This window comes from Choloepus didactylus, chromosome 2 (genome assembly GCF_015220235.1).
Source record: "Choloepus didactylus isolate mChoDid1 chromosome 2, mChoDid1.pri, whole genome shotgun sequence".
NCBI lineage: Eukaryota > Metazoa > Chordata > Mammalia > Pilosa > Megalonychidae > Choloepus > Choloepus didactylus.
Genome location: NC_051308.1, coordinates 88860959 through 88881506, shown reverse-complemented (window position 1 = coordinate 88881506; position 20548 = coordinate 88860959). Strand labels below are relative to the sequence as shown.

The window sequence follows — 20548 nt, the reverse complement described above, 5'->3', positions numbered from 1 at the left end:
TTTCTTACATTTTCTTATAAGAGTTTTATAATATTAGCTCTTATATTTAGGTCTTTGACCCATTTTTAATTAATTTTTGTATATGGTAAGAGGTAGGATACCACATTCATTCTTTTGTATGTGGCTTCCCAGTTGTCCCAGTTTCCCTGTTGAATGGACCTGGCACCATTGTTGAAAGTCAACTGGTCATACATATTTGGCTTTATCTCTGGACTCTCAGTTCTATTCCATTGGTCAGTATGTCTATCTTTATACCAGTACCATAATGTTTTAATTACTGTAGCTTTGTAGTAAGTTTTAAAACCAGGAATTGTGAGTCTTCCAATTTTGTTCTCCTTTTTCAAGGATATTTTGGCTATCTATATGAATTGCTGTTATTGCAAATCCGTATGAATTTGAGGATCATCTTTTCCTTTGCTGTGAAAAAAGGCTGCTGGAATTTTGATAGCAATTGCACTGAATTTGTGGATCATTTTAGGCAGTATTGATATTTTAACAATAGTAAGTCTTCCAATCCGTATTAAGGGTTGTCTTTCCATTTATTTAGGTCTTCTTAATTTTATTTGAGCAGTTTAATTTGTCTCAAGGTATTTCCAGATTTCCTTTGTGATTTCTTCTTTGATTCATTGGCTGTTTAATGTGTGTTATTTAATTTCCACATATTTGTGGATTTTCCTTCTATTATTGATTTCTAACTTTATTCCATTGTGATCTGAGAAGATACCTTGTATGATTTAGAGATTTTAAAATTTTTAAAGATTTGATTTGTGGCCTAACATATGGTCTATCCTAGAAAATGTTCCATGTGCCCTTAAGAAAAATATATTCTGCTGGTGTTGGGTGGAGTTTTCTATATATGTCCGTTAGGTCTAACTGGTTAATAGTGTTGTTCAAGTCCTCTATTTCCTTATTGATCTTCTGTTTAGATATTCTATCAATTATTGAAAGTGGTATATTGAAGTCTTCAACTATTATTGTAGAACTATCTATTTCTCCCATCAATTCTGTCAATTTTTGCTCAATATATTTCGGGACTCTTTTGTGAGATGCATATATGCTTATAATTATATCTTCTTGTTAGACTGAAATTTTTATCAATATATCTTTTTTTGTTTCTTATAATCTTTTTGACTTAAACTCTATTTTGTCTTACAGTAATATAACCACTCAGGCTCTGTTTTGATTACTGTTTGCATGGAGTATCTTTTTCCATACTTTTACTTTCAACCTCTTTGTGTCTTTATAACTAAAGTGAGCTTCTTGTTGATAGCATATAGATGGATCATGCTTTTTAATCCAGTCTGCCAATCTCTGCATTTTAATAGGGGAGTTTAATCCATTGACATTTAAGTTAGTAACTGAGAAGGAAGGATTTGCTTCTGCCATTTAGCCATTTGTTTTCTGCATGTCTTGTATGTTTTTTGTTCCTCAATTACTCCATCACTGTTTTTTTTTTTTTTTTTTTTTTTTTTGTATTTGGTTGTATTTTGTTTTGATTCCCTTCTTATTTCCCTTTCTCTATGTATTTAGTTATTTTCTTAGTGGTTATCTTTGTAATTACAATTAACATCTTAAACTAATAACTACCTAGTTTGACTAGTACTAACCTAGTTACAGTAGTATATTTTTTACTCCCATATATCTCCATCCTTCCCCTTTTATATTGTTATTGGTCAAATTCTGTCCTTATACATTGCCTGACCATTAACATAGATTTTAAATGTTATTTTATCCATTTGCCTGTTAAGTTATATTATCAGTTACAAACTAAAAGTACAATAATACTGGGTTTTATATTTACCTTTATATTTACCTTTACCAATGTTCTTTATTTCTTCTTATGGCTTCAGGTTTCTGACTAGTGTCCTTTTATTTCAGCCTGAAGGACTCCCTTTAGCATTTCTTATAGGGCAGGTATACTGGTAATGAATTCTGTCAGCTTTTGTTTACTTGTAAATGTATTAATTTTTCCTTCATTTTTGAAAGATAATTTTGCTGGATATAGAATTCTTGGTTGACAGTTTTATTCTTTAAGGACTTTAAATATGTCATCCCACTACCTTCCTGCCTCCATGGTTTCTGATGAGAAATTCACTGCTAATCTTGTTGGGGATCCCTTGTATGTGACAAGTCATTTCTCTCTTGCTACTATTGAAATCACCTCTTTGTCTTTGGATTTTGATAATTTCACTCTAATATGTCTTGGAGATCTCTTAGCATCTATCCTACTGGAAGTTTGTTGAGCCTCCTATATGTATTCCATGTCTTTCATCAGATTTGGGAAGTTTTCAGCCATTATTTCTTTAAAAACTTTTTCTTCCCCTCTCTCTTTCTCTTGTCCTTCTGGACTCCAATGATGCATATGTGGTATGCTTGATGGTGTACCACAGGTCCCTCAGGTTCTGTTCATTTTTCTTCTTCCTTTTTCTTTTTGATTCTCACATTGGATAATTTCAACTGTCTTGTCTTCAGGTTTGCTGATCCTTTCTCCTGCCTCTTCAGATCTACTGTTGAATCTGTCTGAGATTTTTCATTTCAATTACTGTACTTTATGGCTCAAAAATTTCTATTTGGCTCTTTTTAAAAATTTCTCTCTCTTTATTTTGTTTGCACAATGTTTTCCCAGTTTCTTTTATTCCTTTGTATATGGATTCTTTTAGCTCATTGAACGTATTTAAAACAGTTGATTTAAACTTTTTGACTAATAAATAGTTCCAAAACATGAGCTTCCTCAGGGATGGTGTCTGGCAAATTCTCTTTCTGTGAGTGGTTCATATTTCCTGTTTATTTGAATGTTTTGTAATTTTTGTTGAGAAATGGATATTCTGAGTATTATGTCTTTATTACTCTGGAAATCAAGTTCTCCCACTCCTCTGGGATTGGTAAATTTTTTATGTTGTTGTTGAGGGCTGGGGCCAAACTATTTTTGCTCCCAAACTGAGAATGGAAAGAGAAAAGAGAAGAGAGGAGAGAGAGAGAGAAGAAGAAGGAGGAGGGGGGGGAGGAGGAGGAGGGGGGAGAAGGAGGGAGAGGGAGATGGACAGGAACAGGGAGAGGGAGAGAAAGGTACTGTCTCTTTAAGACTCCTCTGCCACTTTTCCCTGAGGGGTTGGAACAATGGTTCTGAAGAAGCTGATCAAAGGTAGTGATTGGTAATCATCACATCCCCCCAGATTTTGGAGGACTAGGTCCTTATAGCCTTCCCTGGCACCAGCAATCTGCACCAGGAGCCTGGGCTGCAGTCCCATTGCTGCCTTCATGAGGTTGGCAGATGGGAGATGGTAGCCGCTGGACAGAGGGTAAAATTCACTGCTATTTACTGCAATTTGCTAGCCTCTTCCTTCAGTGCTTCCCTGGGTGCTTCAGTGTTCCTCTAGACTCCAGAGTTTAAAATAGTTGATTCAGACAGTTCTTGCCTGTTCAGTAGTTGTTTTGGTGGAGGGACTGACTCTGGAGCTTCCCACTTTGCCATCTTTCTCCACAAAATATTTTATTGATGGTTTCCATGTTTTTTGGGTTCAAGAAAGTCTTCTATCACATCAGCTTGACCTATAGAATACTGCTACTTTTTATTGAACTTTTAAAGTCCTTCCCTATTCAGGCAGCAGGAAACCAATTATATTAACAGGCCAGAATAATCCTGCCCTGAGGTTACTGAGGCTGCGTGAATATTTCCATGTTTGTTTTCCATCTTGCTAGTCTTAAGGACTGCATTAGAGGCTCTTTCCACAGACATTTAAATGAAATTTTGATGTTTTTCCTTCTGATTTAATCATTTAGGACGTGGAATAAGTTCCAGAGTGCGATGAGAAACTCTGTGGTGTAAAACCAGGCATGAAGAGAATTTCTTCTCTTTGAGACTTATTTGCTAAGGGTTTTGCTATCCCAAATAGTTCATTATAAGGTGCTTTCACCTCATAGAGTGGCTATGCATTTGATTCTGAATGTGTCAATTAAGGCTTCCTGATCAAGATATAGAAATGATCCCTGTGGGTCAGTTTATTTGGAATCTGATATAATAAAATGCAAGCTAACATTCATTGAGTGCTTTCTATATCTATGTGTTCCAGACTCTGGCCTGAATATTTCATGATTTATTATGATTAATGACCTTGCTGATACCTTAATTGAAGCCCACGACTAAGGGGCTATTAACATCTTGGCTTAACAGTTGAGAAAAGTGAGGCTTTTCAAAGTTAACTCATTTGCTCAAGGATACGACTAGTAAGTGATAGAACTAGGCTTAAACAGTGATGCAAGGGAGCACCAGAACCATTTGTTTTGGATCCTCCCTGCCCAAGCTGAAGCATTATTTTAAAAAAATAAATCAATACAACCTGCTCCTATCGTGCTTGGTTCTCAAGGTCAAGCAGATTATATAGGAAGAGGTAGCAGTGACCAGAATTCAAGCAAGCAGTTGACAGATCTCAAGTGTCAACCCACAGTTTCAGAGAGCATCATTCTCCATCTTTTTTTGGTGCTAATAAGAAAGGTAGATCCCATTTTTTCCTCCCATATGTGTAGCTTAAGCATGTTACATCTGTGTTCTCCTTAAAGGAGGTATTTTCATGTCAGTGATTTGTTGAAACGTCAGGTGTCCTGTCTGGTTGTCAGACTTGCTTCTGTTCTCACTTAATTTAAAACCATTTGGGTGCTGTGTTCGTTGACTTGAGATAGAGACATAATGCATCTGTCCTAGTGGGGCAGGATTGGATGTGAGCCTAACCTTGTACTGGGAGTGTGACTGGACATGATGTACATGAACCAAACACCTGCACCACCTCTGTCCTAGGGCTCCACAGTTGATGAGTGAAAGAGCCCCAGGGAAGGGACTGAAACAGGTGCCCTGCTAGGAAATTAACAAAACCTCAAAGCTTAAGAAAAAAAATTTTTGAACAACGACTCAGTAGAGAGCTGACATTTTTAAACTTTCTGCTTGAAAGATGAGGATATTTGTGTTTTATCCTTGCATCAGCTACTGAATAATTAGCTATAGGACTCTGACTAAATGCTTCTCTCGCCTTTTGCTTTTGTAAGATGGCATAATTATACTTGCTGCAGAGCTGGCACTTAGTATGTGCCCAGTAAATGATCCAATAAGTGAATAAGTGAATAAACAGATGGAAAAAAAAATGCAGGGAGCCAAGAAAGGAATGGGCCATCTTTAAAAGAGGACCCTTGTGAAAAGAGGAAGGAGAACACAATGTTAGTGCAACGTGTTCCTGTTTGCCATAATTGTTCCTAAATTCTGCTCTTTGCCATTTATAGAACATTTTTACTTAGACCATCTCATTTAGTCCTTCCAGCATCTCTGGGCTGTAGACACTTCTTTCCCATTTCTCTCTCTGCTTTACAACCAGCTGACTGAGGCTCAGGGAGAGAAATGACTGACTCACCATCACCTGCCAGTAGGCGGCAGTGGTCTGACTCCAGGCCTGGAGCTGCCCCCCCCCCCCCCCCCCCCGTTCACTGGTGCCTTATTTCCATGCCTCCTGGGCCAGCAAACTTGGCTCAGTGCTTCAGGAGTTAGATGAATGTGAGCCTTCCATGTGGAACTTTTAGCATTGCTGTAGCATTGGTGAAACCTGCTCTTTTCTTCTCTCCCTGACTCTTCCTAAAAAAAATGTATAAATGCACAAATATTATGAGGTTTACCTTATCAAATTCAAGATAATGTGTTTCACTTCAAGGCACATGCTGTGAAGCCTGATGGAAAGGAGAGAAATGGGATTCTGCATTTGAATGAATACAAAGGAAAATAGGTAGAAAGAAGGATAACATTTTCAGCTTTGGGTTACTGGGATCCAGTTCTAAGTTTAGCTAGGATAGCGTTTTGCTTGGCTCTCAAGGTCATGTAGAATTATATTTTTTATTTTATTCCAACAGTATGCACAGGTGTGTTTAGCTTTTAGTACTTTTCAAGTTTATGTCTATAAAGGAATCCAATTTACTCTGCTTGGAACTGCCTTCCTTCCCCAAATAGAGGAATTTTTGAAAAGAAAGCAGATCATAATCGTATAGAATAGCATCCAACGCTGACTCTCTTTTCTTACTTTTCACTCACTCTTCCAACCCCTTCGAGTCTGGCTTCTGTCCTTATCTCTCACTGACACAGCACTTCCCAAAGTCACCAGTGATTACTGTGTCACTAAATTCTGTAGATCACTTTGGCCTCATGTTCCTTAACATCTCACAAACATTTGCTACTGTTGACCACCCCTTTTTTTTCTTGAAATACATTCTCTTTGCAGCTTTTGTGATTTTAGTTTCCTTTCTACATTTCTAGTTGCTCCTTCTCTCTCTCTCTCCTTAGTGCACTCATCTCTTAATGTGACCATTAAATTGGGACTTCCTCAAGGCTTGATTTTAGGCCATTTTCTCTTTTCAGTTTCTATTTCCTCCCTAAGTGGCCTCCTCCTTTCCCATGGCTTCATTTTACTTTCTATGTCCCAGAGGCTCTCTGTTTTAGTTAGGATAGAATGCTCCATGCTGCAGTAACAAACTGATGCTAAATTGCAATCATTTAACACATAGAAGTTTTTCTCACTTGTGCTGTCTTCTGTGGGTTTGGCAGCCACTTCTAAGTGGTGACCCAGGGATTCAGGCTGTTTCCCTCTGTGACTCTGCCATTTTGGCTTGTGTCCTCCACAATAGCACCGTGGCTCCATGGCAATGGCGCCTACCGACTCAACTGTATTCCCTCTGAAAGCCCTTTTGCTAGAACTAATCACATGGCTCCAACTTAACTGCAAGAGAGGCTGAAAGATGAAGTCATCTGTGTTCTTGGGAAGCGGACAATGAAATGGGACTTGGTGAACACCAAGCATGGTCTTAGACGCACTCCCACATTTGTGAATGCAGTCTAGACCTCTCTTTAGAACTCTAGCCCTTATATTCAACTGCCTGTATGGCTTCTTCACCAGAATACCTCAGAAGTAGTTCAATTCAGCATGCCCCCAAATTAACTCATACTGTGCACCCACAAAACTTGTCCTCTCTTAGAATCTCCCGTCTCATCGAATAACTGAGTGATAGCCATCCAGTTCTGGAAGCCCAAACACAAGAATCATTCTTGACCTCTTCCTCTTTTTCAACTTCTCTTTCAGTCTGTCACCAAGTGTGGTCATTTTGACCCTCCAGCCACTTCTGTCTATCCCCAGTGCAGCCCTCTAGTCTTCTACTACTCAGTGGTCTCCTAACCAGTCTTCTTGCATCCATTCTTGCCGTGGCCAGCCCGTTCTGTACACAACAGTCAGAGGGATCTTTTCAAGATGTAAATATGAACGTCTCACTTTCTGCTTAAAACCCTACAAGGTCTGACCTCTGCCCATCACTCCATATCACTTCATATCACTTCCTAATCAACCCCTCACAGCCCCAGCATCCCGTCTGCCAGTCCTTTTGCTTGACTACCCTTACCCATCCTGTAGCTCCCAGATACTTCCTGAGGGGAGCTTTCCTGTCTCCTGGGTTAGGTCCTCCTGTTTTATGCTCTCACAGTACTATCATACTTCTCCTTCATTCCCCTTATCACAGTTTTAATTGCAAATGTATTCATTTAATTATTTGATTCATAGCTTTTCATTTACTGGACTGTTAGCTCCATGAGGATAGGGACCTCTGTTTTATTCATTGTGTTTATTTATTCTGTTTTACCCATTTTGCATATCATCTTGTACATAGTAGATGCTCAATAAATATTTGTTGGGTGAATGAACTTTCTTCTCCATAAGTATCAAATAATTACTCATGTTAGGAATCAAATGAATTAAAAAAACAGTTTCTACTTTCAAACTATTTAAGGTAGAAAAGACAACAACAGAAAAAGAGAACACATAAACATAAAATGCCCAGTTGAGCTTATTAGATGTTGAAGGTTATGGGTCAGGGTAGGCAGAGGACCAGTGTGTCCCATCCTACCGAAACTACCACTAACAATCATCAGCTCTCCATGTTTTCCCTAGCTCTAGAATTGAAAATTTCTAGTGGGCAGGAAACTTCTCTGCTTTCATTCTACACATGTCAGTACCCGCTATACTGCTGTACCCATAAAGCATGCTAACTAATATAGCAGAATGTACTAATACATTAATAAATATATATATTTATATGTTGACTCTACGAATACATTAATAAAAATCTTTTATTTTTTTAAAAAACAGCGATGTGCTAGCTAGAGGAAGTCAGTATATGTGTGTAGGCTCATAGTCCCCTCTTGCCTCTTGCTGCTCCCTTGGGAAATACAAATCTTGTTCCCATTAACTCAGTTTTGTCTGTTGAAGTGTGTCAGTGTGAAGTGTCCATCTCTCTCAGGTCTTCCAGAGGCGGAACACTGGGCAGCTAGATTTCTTCAAGCGTTGGCGGAGCTATGTGGAAGGCTTTGGCGACCCCATGAAGGAGTTCTGGCTTGGTAAGATGTCCACGAACGTGGTGGGGGGTGGGCTTTGGGGGGTCAGGCAGCGTGTGGAAGTTCACAGCATTCAGGGAGAGAGAGGTCCAGGTGACAGGCCCTCTGAGGGACCTGCAGACCAGGGTGTTGGTAGGGTCGTGTCACTGCCAAGGTTCTCATGTGCTCTGGGCTTGTGAAAGGGGGGCAGTGTTGTGAGGTGGTTTTTTTTTGCTGTATCTGAGCCTATAGGATCTGCCTGGAGCCTGAACTTCTTAGAAACCACTGTAGCAAGAGAATAGTTGATTAACTGGGATTCTGGGCTATTGCTAAGAGGCAATCTCGTAGTCTCTGAAACACTGTTAGTAATGCCAGCCATCATGGACATTGTTTATCCCCTTTTCCCCACTCCCTGCTCTATTCTGGAGCAGATGTTCATGGAGACTGAAATAGCCAAAAGCATCAACTGAGAAATAAGGAATTACAAAATCATAATCTCTATGTCTGGTAGAGTTGATGATGCTTGTGGTTTGCTTGGTACCAAGTCTCTTCAGAGATTTTACAATGAAAAATCTATTCTACATGGTGAGATAAGTGGATAAGAAATATAACTGCTTCTGTTTTAGAGAGATGGAGTCAGTGGAGGCAGTTTTATCCCTCCACTACCCTCCAGTACTCCCTTCCCTAAAACGTAATTCCCATACTCATTAACATGATGGTGCCAAAGAAACAATAGGATGAGAAAATGAGCTCCCCAAAAGAGGTGTTGGGAAGGCCCCTATGAGCAGAGGTGATGAAAGGCTAAGGGCACTTTTGGTCCTGAAAGTCTCAGGTACAAATGGTGTGTGCTCACATCCATTGGTTGTTTGGTTATTGAGATTCCATTCCTTATTTTTAGGACTTGACAAGCTACACAATCTCACCACTGGGACTCCTACCCAGTATGAGGTGAGAGTGGACTTACGGACTGCCAATGAGTCTGCCTACGCTGTGTATGATTTTTTCCAAGTGGCCTCCAGCAAGGAGCGGTATAAGCTAACAGTAGGGAAATACAGAGGCACGGCAGGTAAGAAAACATGTCTCTTGCTCTCTGTGTTTAAGGATTGGTTGGCCTTGGATCTGAGGGTGCAATATTGTTCTCCTTGACAGTCGAGTCCCTCCTCTCTGTAAGTTGCTGGGGTGAGCTAAGTCGTTAAAGCAATCCTTGATCATCGTAAGATCAGAACTGTTGAACGTTATGCATTGGCATCGCCCCCCAACCCAATCCCTCCTCTTGTACCCTCCAAGTTCAGGCTGTTGTACATTTACCTGATGAACCCACATTAGGAGCTAGTTCGTGGCGCCTGCCAACTTCCACTAAGCTTTAGCAGTGCAGCTGCCTTCTTTGTCTGCAGGTGTGTGTGTATTGTTAGTTAAATATTTTTGGCACTCTGCCATAATTAAAGACCGCAGAATGAAGGTGCTGATACAAATGATAAGAAGTGTAGTCTCTAACTTAATACAATTGTGACAACACAGAGATTAGCAATTGAGTTGAGAGTGGGCAATCTTTAGCCTCGATTAGTTGCTCACTGGGTTTAAGTCAGTTGATGGTGTGTTCAGTTGTGAAAAGAAAAGTACAAAATTAAGCAACGTGACTGAAATACTGGAATTATACCACTGAATATTTTAAGAGGGGAAGCGTGGCATTTTAATACTATATTTTAAACCTGTTTTATGGTTTTTAAACCCTAACAAGCATGTCTGTTGTTGACTTTTGCATGCTTTTGACTTTGGTATAACTATGTTGTTATCTGTTATAAGCAAAAGTCTACCAAATGTATAGACATTGCCTTTTCCCTTAGACTCACATGTAAATAGATGAATAACAATATAAGATAACTTTTGTGAAAAGTCAAATAAGTAGTAAGGAAAATAAAGAACTACAGGAGTGTGGAGAAGGTGTGTACATTGAGGACTGGAGAGACTGAAGGAAAGAAGATTCTTGCAGGAGAGTGTGTGGGAGCTGGGTCTGAAGGAGGGTAGAGTGTAGATGGGAAGAAAGAAAGGGGCATTTCAGGCCTGGGGAAATCTAGGGACAAGCAAGCACAGAGCAGAAGCAGGGAGAGTGAGGTGCACTCTGGAAGCCTTGCAAGCCCTCTTAAAATTTTCCACTTAAGGACCCCTGATGGCAGAGGACCCATCAGCAGGTACCCCTCACTGTGTCTGGGGCAATGATCTAAAGTGGCTAACCGCCAGTGCAAAATTTCTTTTAGAACTTATAATTTAAAAATTCATGTGAAATTGGCATTTGCTCTTGTTTCCCAGTGCCTGGCACAGAGTTGGTGAGTTAAAAAAATGAAATTTCTAGCAGGATTTTAATATGTAGATGTATGGATGTTTTATGTCTTAAAGAATAGTGTCTGAGACCCAAACAGTTTCTAGAGGGGTCTGTGAAGAGGTGAGTTTGGTGACATGGTGACATCATCGTAGGAGACAAAGTAGGAGACAAAAACAAAAGTAGGAGTTTGGGCTGCAGACCTGGGACAGTTGTTCCAGGATTCTGAGTAAGGGTTGAGTGAGAACAAGTGCGCAAAGAATTGTTTCAGGGGAAAAAACAATCCTTGAGAAAAATAGGCTCAGTAGCTGGAAAAGCCCTCACTGCTTTAGGTCCTGCCACTTCTCTGATCAGTGGTCCTGGGCCTCCATTGGCTGGCAACAGGCTGGCAGCCGTTTTACACTGAACTACAGCCACTCGATGTGTAATATAGAACATGGGCATTCAGGCACAGAAGAAAGACAGTTAAAGTTCAACTGGGAAACACAGATGGCTATTCATATCATCATAAGGATATTTACTGAATGGGGAGCATTATTTAAAGATGCCATTTTGCAGGACTGAATACTTGGCCTACCTTTTTTATTTTTTCCCTATCTCTAAATAAGATCAGACTACATTCCTGACAGCTTATTCCAAGATCTCTCTACCTGTTGGTGTAACGAGCTGTGCATTCTAGTCTCCCTTAGCCCCTCGAGCCTCCTCCTGAGACCTCATCGCCATGGAGCACGTCCAGTCAGCCCTTTTGTTTCGGATGCCCCATTCACTGTTCCTGACTACAGTGATCAGTTAACCCCTAGTTTTGCTTTCTCAGGATAAGAATCCGAGTCTCTGGAAGCTTCACTCATGGGACCTTCCTCAGACAAGGTTATGAAGTTGGGGTCGTTCCCTTTGCCACTATGAACCACATCTCTCCCCAGTACCCAGTCCCACGCTGGCCTCCTATTGGGGCTGCACTCAGGTCTCCTTCCCAGGCGGTCTCCCAGCTGCCCCCAGCCTGCCCACTCACCTTTCCTCTTTACCTTTTCGGAGGCCCGTCTTAAGATTCTCTAGTAAAGGAACTGAGGCTAAATGTGAAGCTGTGTGAGAAGGAGACAATGCATTCATGAATTAAGGTGATCCTGCTCCCAGGTACTGTTATCAGGGGATACTTGCTGCTCTAAAGTTGGTCAAGCCAGGAAGCCTTGGGAGATTATCAGATCACACAGCATTTAGACAGCGATATTGTCTTCCCATGTGTACTATCATTCCTACTTTTAAATTCTGAATTACAATGGCAAAAGCAGGGTTGGTGGAGGTTCACCTTTCCTTGTAGATGCTGATTTGTCCATGAGGAGAGTTTTGAAATTTAGGAAGCTTCTGGCTGCTCATGTCCTAAGTGATGAGGCAATGTTTAGAGAAATGGCATTCAAATAGAAGTGCAACATTTTGTTAGCTCCATGTGTGTGCCAGCTCTCAACAGCTTTTTTAAAAAAATATCTTACAAGTTTGTTTATTTTAAAAATAATTTTATTGTAGTAACATATAAAAGCATAAAATTCCCCAATTTTAGCCATTTTTAAGTATACATTTCAGTGGTGTTAATTACATTCAGAATGTTGTACTACCATCACCTCCATCCATTACCAAAACTTTTTATCACCCCAAACATAAACTCTATACCCATTAATCACTAACACCCCTTCTGCCTTCTCCAGCCCCTGGTAACCACAATTTCTACTTTCTGTCTAGGAATTTGCCTATTCTAGACATTTCATATAAGTGGAATCATACAATATTTGTCTTTTTGTGTCTGGCTTATTTCACTCAACATAGTCTTCAAGGTTCAACCATGTTGTATCATGTATCAGAGCCTCAGTTCTTTTTATGGCTGAATAATTCCATTGAATATATGTACCACATTCTGTTTATCCACTCATCTGTCAGTGGACACTGGGGTGATTTCCACCTTTTGGCTCTTTTGAATAATGCTGCTATGAACATTGGTGTATAAGTATCTGTTTGAGTCCCTGTTTTCAGTTCTTTTGAATACATACCTAGAAGTGGAATTGCCCTGTCACATGGTAATTCTATGTTTAACTTTTTGAGGATGCCAAATGCTTCTCTGCTTCTAACTCCATTACCGTCCTGATTAAAACTGAGAAAGGTGCAGTCCTGGGAGAAGTGTATGGTTTAAGACTCCTCCCCTACTCAAACTGTCCAGGTGGGCCCTCCAGTTTCAGCTTCTACTGAAGTACCTGAACACCCATTTTTTCTCCTTGAAGGAAATTCTAGTAAGGTAATAGTATGTAAATACGGTTTTTGATTCTGGGGCCTCGAGTGGGGCAGAGTGTATGTCTTATGAGTTCTACCTTCCGAGGCTGTTCATCCTTTAGAGGTTATTATGCAAACATGAATAGATATTCACACACGGGCCTTGGTGCAGAATGACTTCGATGAGCCGATTTCAAGTCCCACTTGATTTGACTCAGTGGTCCTCAACCAGGGACAGCACTACCCCCTGCAGTCATCTGGAAATGTGACTGGGGAACACCACTGGCATTTAGCGGGCTGGGGCCGTGGAAGTCAAATGTTCTAAGTGAAGAATTGTCCCCAAATGCTAGTGCCTTCCTGTTGAGAGACACCACAGTAGATTCTTTGACACTGGCACATAAGAAAGAGAGAAAAAATAATTGTTGGGTATATGGATAAAAGGTAAAGATAGAGATGGCACAAGTCACTCAGCCTTTTCATTTGCTGACTCCTGATCCCAGGGTAGAAGACATCCAGTGTCCAGATACATGGTCCTTTGCCTGTGGGCAATTTACAGGTGACATGATGTTGATGGCTTCTTCTTGTTGTGATGGCTTAGCTGCCAGGGTCCTCATCTTTCCTTCCCCAGGGTGTGCTTGGGGAGGACGTGGCTCTCAGAGTGACATTTTGATGAGATGGGTGAGGACCAGCTCAGTGCCCCCACCCTGGGCTTGCATTCAGATCTTTAATGGGCCTGCCATCAACACCCCAACTCCCCACCTGAGAACACTAGATTCCCACCCAAAGTCATTATTTCAAAAGTGGGGCACTTATCTCTCATAAGGAAGGATTTTCTCCTAAAACTCAAAAGGGAGGGAGTGTAACCAGCATCAGCTTGACTATTTTATCTTACTTAGGGAGATACGTAATCAGAACAGTCTCTCAGTTGGGGCCTGATGACCAGAGCCAAGTTATTTTTTGATTTATGAATACACTCACTATCCACACTCTGAACATTTGTATGACTTCAGTGTCTAGAAGGTAGAAAATCCATCTGAAGGAAAAAACAAAAAACAAAAAAATAAAAACAAACTCCCACACTTAGGCCAACTGGATTCACCTTTCTTGATCCCACTATCCAAGGTTAGATAACCACAAATATATCTTTCAGAAATAGTCTCTGCACAAATTCTTAGAAAACAGCTCTGGGGAACTTTATTTTTTATTTTTTTTTTTTTTTTACCTTTTTTTTTTTTTTAATCATCATTTTATTGAGATATATTCACATACCACGCAGTCATACAAAACAAATTGTACTTTCGATTGTTTACAGTACCATTACATAGTTGTACATTCATCACCTAAATCAATCCCTGACACCTTCATTAGCACACACACAAAAATAACAAGAATAATAATTAGAGTGAAAAAGAGCAATTGAAGTAAAAAAGAACACTGGGTACCTTTGTCTGTTTGTTTCCTTCCCCTACCTTTCTACACATCCATCCATAAACTAGACAAAGTGGAGTTTGGTCCTTATGGCTTTCCCAATCCCACTGTCACCCCTCATAAGCTACATTTTTATACAACTGTCTTCGAGATTCATGGGTTCTGGGTTGTAGTTTAATAGTTTCAGGTATCCACCACCAGCTACCCCAATTCTTTAGAACCTAAAAAAGGTTGTCTAAAGTGTGCGTAAGAGTGCCCACCAGAGTGATCTCTCGGCTCGTTTTGGAATCTCTCTGCCACTGAAGCTTATTTCATTTCCTTTCACATCCCCCTTTTGGTCAAGAAGATGTTCTCCATCCCACGATGCCGAGTCTACATTCCTCCCCGGGAGTCATATTCCACGTTGCCAGGGAGATTCACTTCCCTGGGTGTCTGATCCCACGTAGGGGGGAGGGGAGTGATTTCACCTTTCAAGTTGGCTTAGCCAGAGAGAGAGGGCCACATCTGAGCAACAAAGAGGCATTCAGGAGGAGACTCTTAGGCACAAATACATCTGGGGAACTTTATATGCAAGTTAGGTGAACTGTGCTCATTGCTAGAGTGTTACTGGGGGAGCCATTGTGTGCTATTTCAACCTGCCATTAAATGTCAGCAAGAAATCTGAAGAGAGGAGGAAATGTATGTAAATAAAGTGAAAATTTACTTTTCCTTGACTGGAAACAATGAAAGGGGGCCCGAGTTGTTTTGTTGTCTGAGTGGGAGTGGCCTATAAAGCCCATTTCTTGCTCCTCCTGCTTTTTCTGGGTTAGGCATAAAGAATCCACTGTTTGAACTCTGAGAGTCAGAGAGCAGATTAGAACCTTCCCTTTGCACAAGGTGTCATCAATTCTTTAAGTACCTGGCCCACCCACCCAGCTAAGCTCTCGGGAGCAAGGACCACCTTATTTTTGTATTGCCAGGGCTTACTACCGTGTTGGTCCATAGCAGGTGTCCAGTAAATGTTTGCTGGATGAAGAAGTGAATGAGGGGATAGGCCAGAGGTTCTCTGATGTTAACTTGCATCAGAATCATTTGGAAAGCTTGTTAAACAAGCGGGGTAATGTATAGAAAGTTTTTAGTACAGGTAAAGGGGGAAATATTAGGTTGTATATATGTTACTAGAATAAAATTAAAAAAAAAACCATAGGACTGTATAACATGAACAGTGAACCCTTATATAAATCATGGTCTATAGTTAATAGTACAGTTATAATAATATTCTTTCATCATTTGTAGAAAATGTATCACCTGAATGCAAGATTTTAATAATAGGGGGTATATGGAAATTCTATTTTCTGCCTGAGTTTTCTGTAAACCTACAACTTCTCTAATAAAATAAAAGCAAGACCACAAAAGAAGGAGAGGGAGAGGGAGAAGGAGAAGACAGGTTGTGGGATCCTACCCCAGAGTTTCTGGTTCTTAGGGCTGGGGTGGGGCCTGAGAATTTGCATTTCTAGCAAGTTCCCACCTGAGACCAATGCTGTTGGACCGGAGAGCACACTCTGAGAACCGCTGCCGCAGGCTCTTAGGGAGGGCTCGCTGCTCTCACTGGCTTTGACACCCTCTGTTGAAATAAGCAAGTCACAGATGAAGTGACTCAGAAGGAACACCAGACTTGGAATTTGAGGACCAAGATATGAGTCCTGCCTCTGCCTTTTGTGGGCTGTGGGATCCTGAAAAGCCTCCAGAGCCTAATCTTTGTGGGTTTGTTTCCTCCTGGGATGAAGACCTGCCCTATCCACCTTGCAGGTTTGTTATGAGGATCAACTGAGAATCAATATGTGAAGATGATCGATAAACTCAGAGATGCAATGTTAAATCTAAGTGATATTGTGGGAACAGAACTTGATAGAGTTTGTCATTGATATGTGTCCTTATGACCTTTTTTGAGCTCAGTAGAAAAGTAAACTTAAAAAATGATGACAAACAGGCTGGGGAAAAAGGAGAGATATAAGTTAAAATAATCAGAGCACATTTCCAGATAGGATATAATCAAGCACTGAATTTTGTATGTCCCTCAGGGGTTCTGGAAGTTTGGGTTAAGTGCATGTGTGCAAGGAGGGTGTGTGGGAGGATCAGCGTGGGCTGGAGTGGCCAGAGGAACCTTCCTCAGGAGCGGGCTTGACTAGGCTTGGAGGGATGGTTAAGATTCGGGTCAGTGAACGGCAGAGAGAAACCCCATGAGCAGGGCACGGAAGGTGTGTCTGTCCACTCCACAGGTGGAGGGCGCCTGGTGGGACGGAAGGAAATGAGATTGTGCAGAGGGTCAGCCAAGTTACAAGCTTGTAAAGCAAAGAAGAGTGATTTACCTCCAGGTGGTAGGAAGTGGGACATTAGGCCTGCGATGATAAAAATGGATGTTTATGCTCCAGAGGGGCTGGCAGCCAAGAAGCCAGAGAGAAGAGTATTGTGTTAATTCAGGCCCAAAGAGATGAGGACCTGGCCATGGAAATAGTCAGGAAGGGGTGGGTACGAGTGATTTACAGAAGGAAGGGCTTGATAAACAGGTGCCGAGGAGTCGTCAAACCTTGCTCAGGGGTTTGAAGTCTGGGTGGCTGGGAGGACGGTGGCACCATCTGCAGAGACAGAAAGGATGGGAGGGAGGTTAGTCTGTTTTGGAGGGTGCTTGGGTGGTGTGGGGAGAGTTGATGGGTGTGGATTTGGGTATTTGACATGACTGTGAAGTTTCCAAGTGAAAATGTTGGAGAAACAGGCCTGAAGTTTGGGTGACAGTCCTGGAAAAAGCAGCTGTTCATTGTGTCATGTTCTCGTGGTGGCCGTTTGGAGCAGAAGAGTTGACATAACTGGCATAACTGACTGGACTCTTGGCTTTTCTTTTGAGCCAGCGTGACCGCCCCATCACCAGCTACACTTTAGTTCTCTCTCCCATCTCTTCTCTCCCTCAGGGGACGCTCTCACTTACCACAATGGATGGAAGTTTACAACTTTTGACAGAGACAATGATATCGCCCTCAGCAACTGTGCCTTGACGCATCATGGCGGCTGGTGGTACAAGAACTGCCACCTGACCAACCCCAACGGCCGGTACGGGGAGACCAAGCATAGTGAGGTGGGTGACAGGGGAACATTTTTTTTTTTCTCCTAGCTTCTGCCTACAGCCAGCTCCTGAAGGGACCCTGCCCAGGCTAGTTTGGCTGTTCTTCTCCTCTGATGCCTCCAGTCAGGGCAGGAGAACCTCTCCAGGCTCCGTGGCTTTGAGGTCTGGGCCTTCCCTGTGCACCTGCTGTGCCTCCCACCTTGGCATTCCCACCTTAGAGGCAGGTGGGTGGGAGCTCAGGCTTTCAAGACACACCATTTCACCCTGCTGTTCATACGTGGGCCCTCCATGATCCTGTCTGGTTGTTCTAGTTAAACCAGAGCTGTTTCCCTCAAGACCTTTGATGACAGGGAAAACAGGCTTTGCTGACTTAGGTCAGACCCACCCTTGGACCCAGTTTGCCCAAAGCCACCCAAAGCCTGCCCTGTGCATTGAACTAAGGCATTCTCCTCATTTCACCAGAGTGCAGGCCAGGGCTGAGCGCTCCTCTCCGCTCCCTTGCTCTGGAACTTTCCCACCAGTGATTTCTCAAACCTCCATGACCTGCATACATCGTCCTGGCTCCTCGCCGGCTACTGGGCACCTCTTGCCTGCACCCTCACAGCTTCTCTAAAATTGCATCTTTGTTCCTACTCGTCATTAACCTACTCCCCTCCATGAACCCTCAGAGCCCCTCTTCTGGGTTTCTAATTTCCCATGCTAGGTCCTGATCCTTGCCCTCAGGAAGTCACCTCTCCCCAGAACACACCTTATACCAATATTTCTGTAAATATTAGTCCATCTAAAGTACAGGCACATTTTTATTATTTGGCCCTGCAGAGGCTACAGGGACTACTGATGCTTACGTGATTTTTCAAAGGGAAGAAGGAGGAACTTCCCCCCAGGGAAATGAGGGACGGTGCACCCTGAATCACAGTGGCAGCATGTGGGCCGACGAAGGGAAGCCAGCGATCAGAGATCAGATATTTGAAATGAGCAGTCGGCATGCCCTAAACCATCCCCACATTTGCTAATAAAAGACATTCATCTGGTTAATGTGCTTTCCACAGTCTGCAAGGCATTTAGCTTCTTGTTTATTATTTACCTCACAAATTAAAATACATAAAATTGGTCACTCGGGCTCTTTATTGGCCAGGTTGCAAGGTTATTAAGTGAATTAAATATTATTGCGCTCACCAGTCAAAAGACAGAAAATGAAATTTAGTCTTCAGCAGGCCATTTGTTACCCCAGAGCTAATCTCTAAACAGTCTAAATTGAAAAAGATTTTACACAATTGGCCAATTAATATGTTTATTTTTGCCTTTCATTGTTTTGAAAGGGACAGAGTGAAGCAGAGATAACTTGGTCAAGGCTGGCCAGGCTGACCCCCGGGTTATCTTTATTGCCTCCCTGGCCTCCCCCACCTTCTGGGCTCATACCCTCATCCTCCCATGCGTAGGGTCAGTCCGCTTCCAAGCCGTCAGCCTGCCTAGCCCCGGCTGCCCAGCAGAGGGCACAGTTCCTGGGAGTCAACCTTCGCCTCCCTTAGGAGAACACCCCCAGCCACCACTCGTCTCCCTCTCTCCCCCTAAGCAGAAAGGAGTGGTTTCGCTGCAAAGAAGCCTTCCCTTGTTCTCTCCTCCTAAATGATGCTCCTTGATTTTTGTTTTTGTGTGTAGGGGGTGAACTGGGAGCCGTGGAAAGGACATGAATTCTCCATTCCTTTTGTGGAGTTGAAAATCCGCCCTCATGGCTACAGCAGGGAGCATGTTCTGGGGAGAAAGAAGCGGGCGCTAGGAGGGAAGACGAGAACGTTCTGAAGGCCCAGCTGCACAGTCGTCGCAAGAGACAAGAGCGGCTCGGGTTGGGGCTGTGTAAGCTTGGGGTGGGGTGGGCAGAGACGACTGGCTAATGGCAGTTTGAGGGATGCACGTAGACTTTAGTTTCTGAGATCACTGATAACCTGCAGGACCTCTGTAATTCAAAGCGTGTCACCAAGTTCAAATCATAGAGGTTTCTGCCCTGTCACCTGCATTTTTGCCCATGTGATGTTATCTATACTGGGGTTTCTGAAAACCAACAAAATAATAATTGCACAGTGTGTATGGGAAAGATGGCACTGGAACTGCAAAGATTCTCAGCCAGTCTCCTGTAAAAAATATATTGGATTAGGGCAAAAATAAATAAATGAATCCTCCAGCACTTCACCAGTTAGAAAGCTCTAGGAAAAATATTTTTTTTTTTCTTTTTTTAAAAAAGCTCTGATAATGCAAATCTTCTTTCTGGAAAGAATCACCAACGAGGGGATCTGGTTACCAAGGGGTCAGCACTAAGGTGGCTCAATGCTAGTTATCTCCTGTTCCCACTGGGTTTTGAGGAAAAAGTTGTCCATCTCTCCCCTTTCCTTCAATTGCTGATGCCATGAGGAAGAATAAAGAGAACAAAAAAGGGACCAAGATGGATTTGCATTTAGCTAAATTCTACTAGTATCCAGCATGCTAGAAACCAAAGCTTCTACTTTACTGCTATTTTTAAGTGCCCCCTTTCCAGCCATTTGCATAATCACTTTCATAGATCTGCATATGTTGTGAATAAATTCTCACTCATTTCAGCTTTAAGCTATTTGACTCTTTTGATAATTGGTACCGCCCAAAGACTCTTTTCTACAACTCCCTTTCATGCCCCTTAAACCCTCAGTGCCTCCCTTTCCCGGCTCCCCACTCTTTTGGACTCAGACCTCACTGAAGTTGCTCACCTCTTTGAGGCTTACTGTTTGAATGGAGACTTGGCAAGGTCAGATCCTGTTTACTTATTTTCCCATCATTTTGGAAGGTTTTCTGTAGTGAATTCAGTGGCTTAAATTCCTATTCAAGAAAAAAAATAAATAAACCACTTGATTAAAAAAAAAAAAAAAACTGCCTTGTATTATTTTTCCCACATAAGTACACTTGAACTCTAAGTGCAAGAAATGTACAATTTGTTCATTACAATGGAATTGGGTTGGCTGTGGTCTCTTACTTGCATGGTGGCAAATAATGGTGTTTGCAATGCAGAAGGGAGTGAGTGGGAAGTCAGGCAAATGCCCTA

At 42.0% G+C, this 20548-nt stretch overlaps 1 protein-coding gene across 1 annotated transcript in view; it reads left to right on the top strand.

The window, feature by feature from the left end:
- The window catches only part of TNN (tenascin N), a 118316-nt gene extending 97970 nt beyond the window's left edge, over positions 1-20346 (top strand). Inside the window, exons 21-24 of the mRNA XM_037825295.1 lie at positions 8314-8410; positions 9285-9452; positions 17330-17493; positions 19141-20346. Coding sequence (XP_037681223.1) covers positions 8314-8410; positions 9285-9452; positions 17330-17493; positions 19141-19281 — 570 coding nt within the window. The 3' untranslated portion in view covers positions 19282-20346. The remainder of the gene's footprint in view (positions 1-8313; positions 8411-9284; positions 9453-17329; positions 17494-19140) is intronic.
- Positions 20347-20548: the final 202 nt, after the last annotated feature.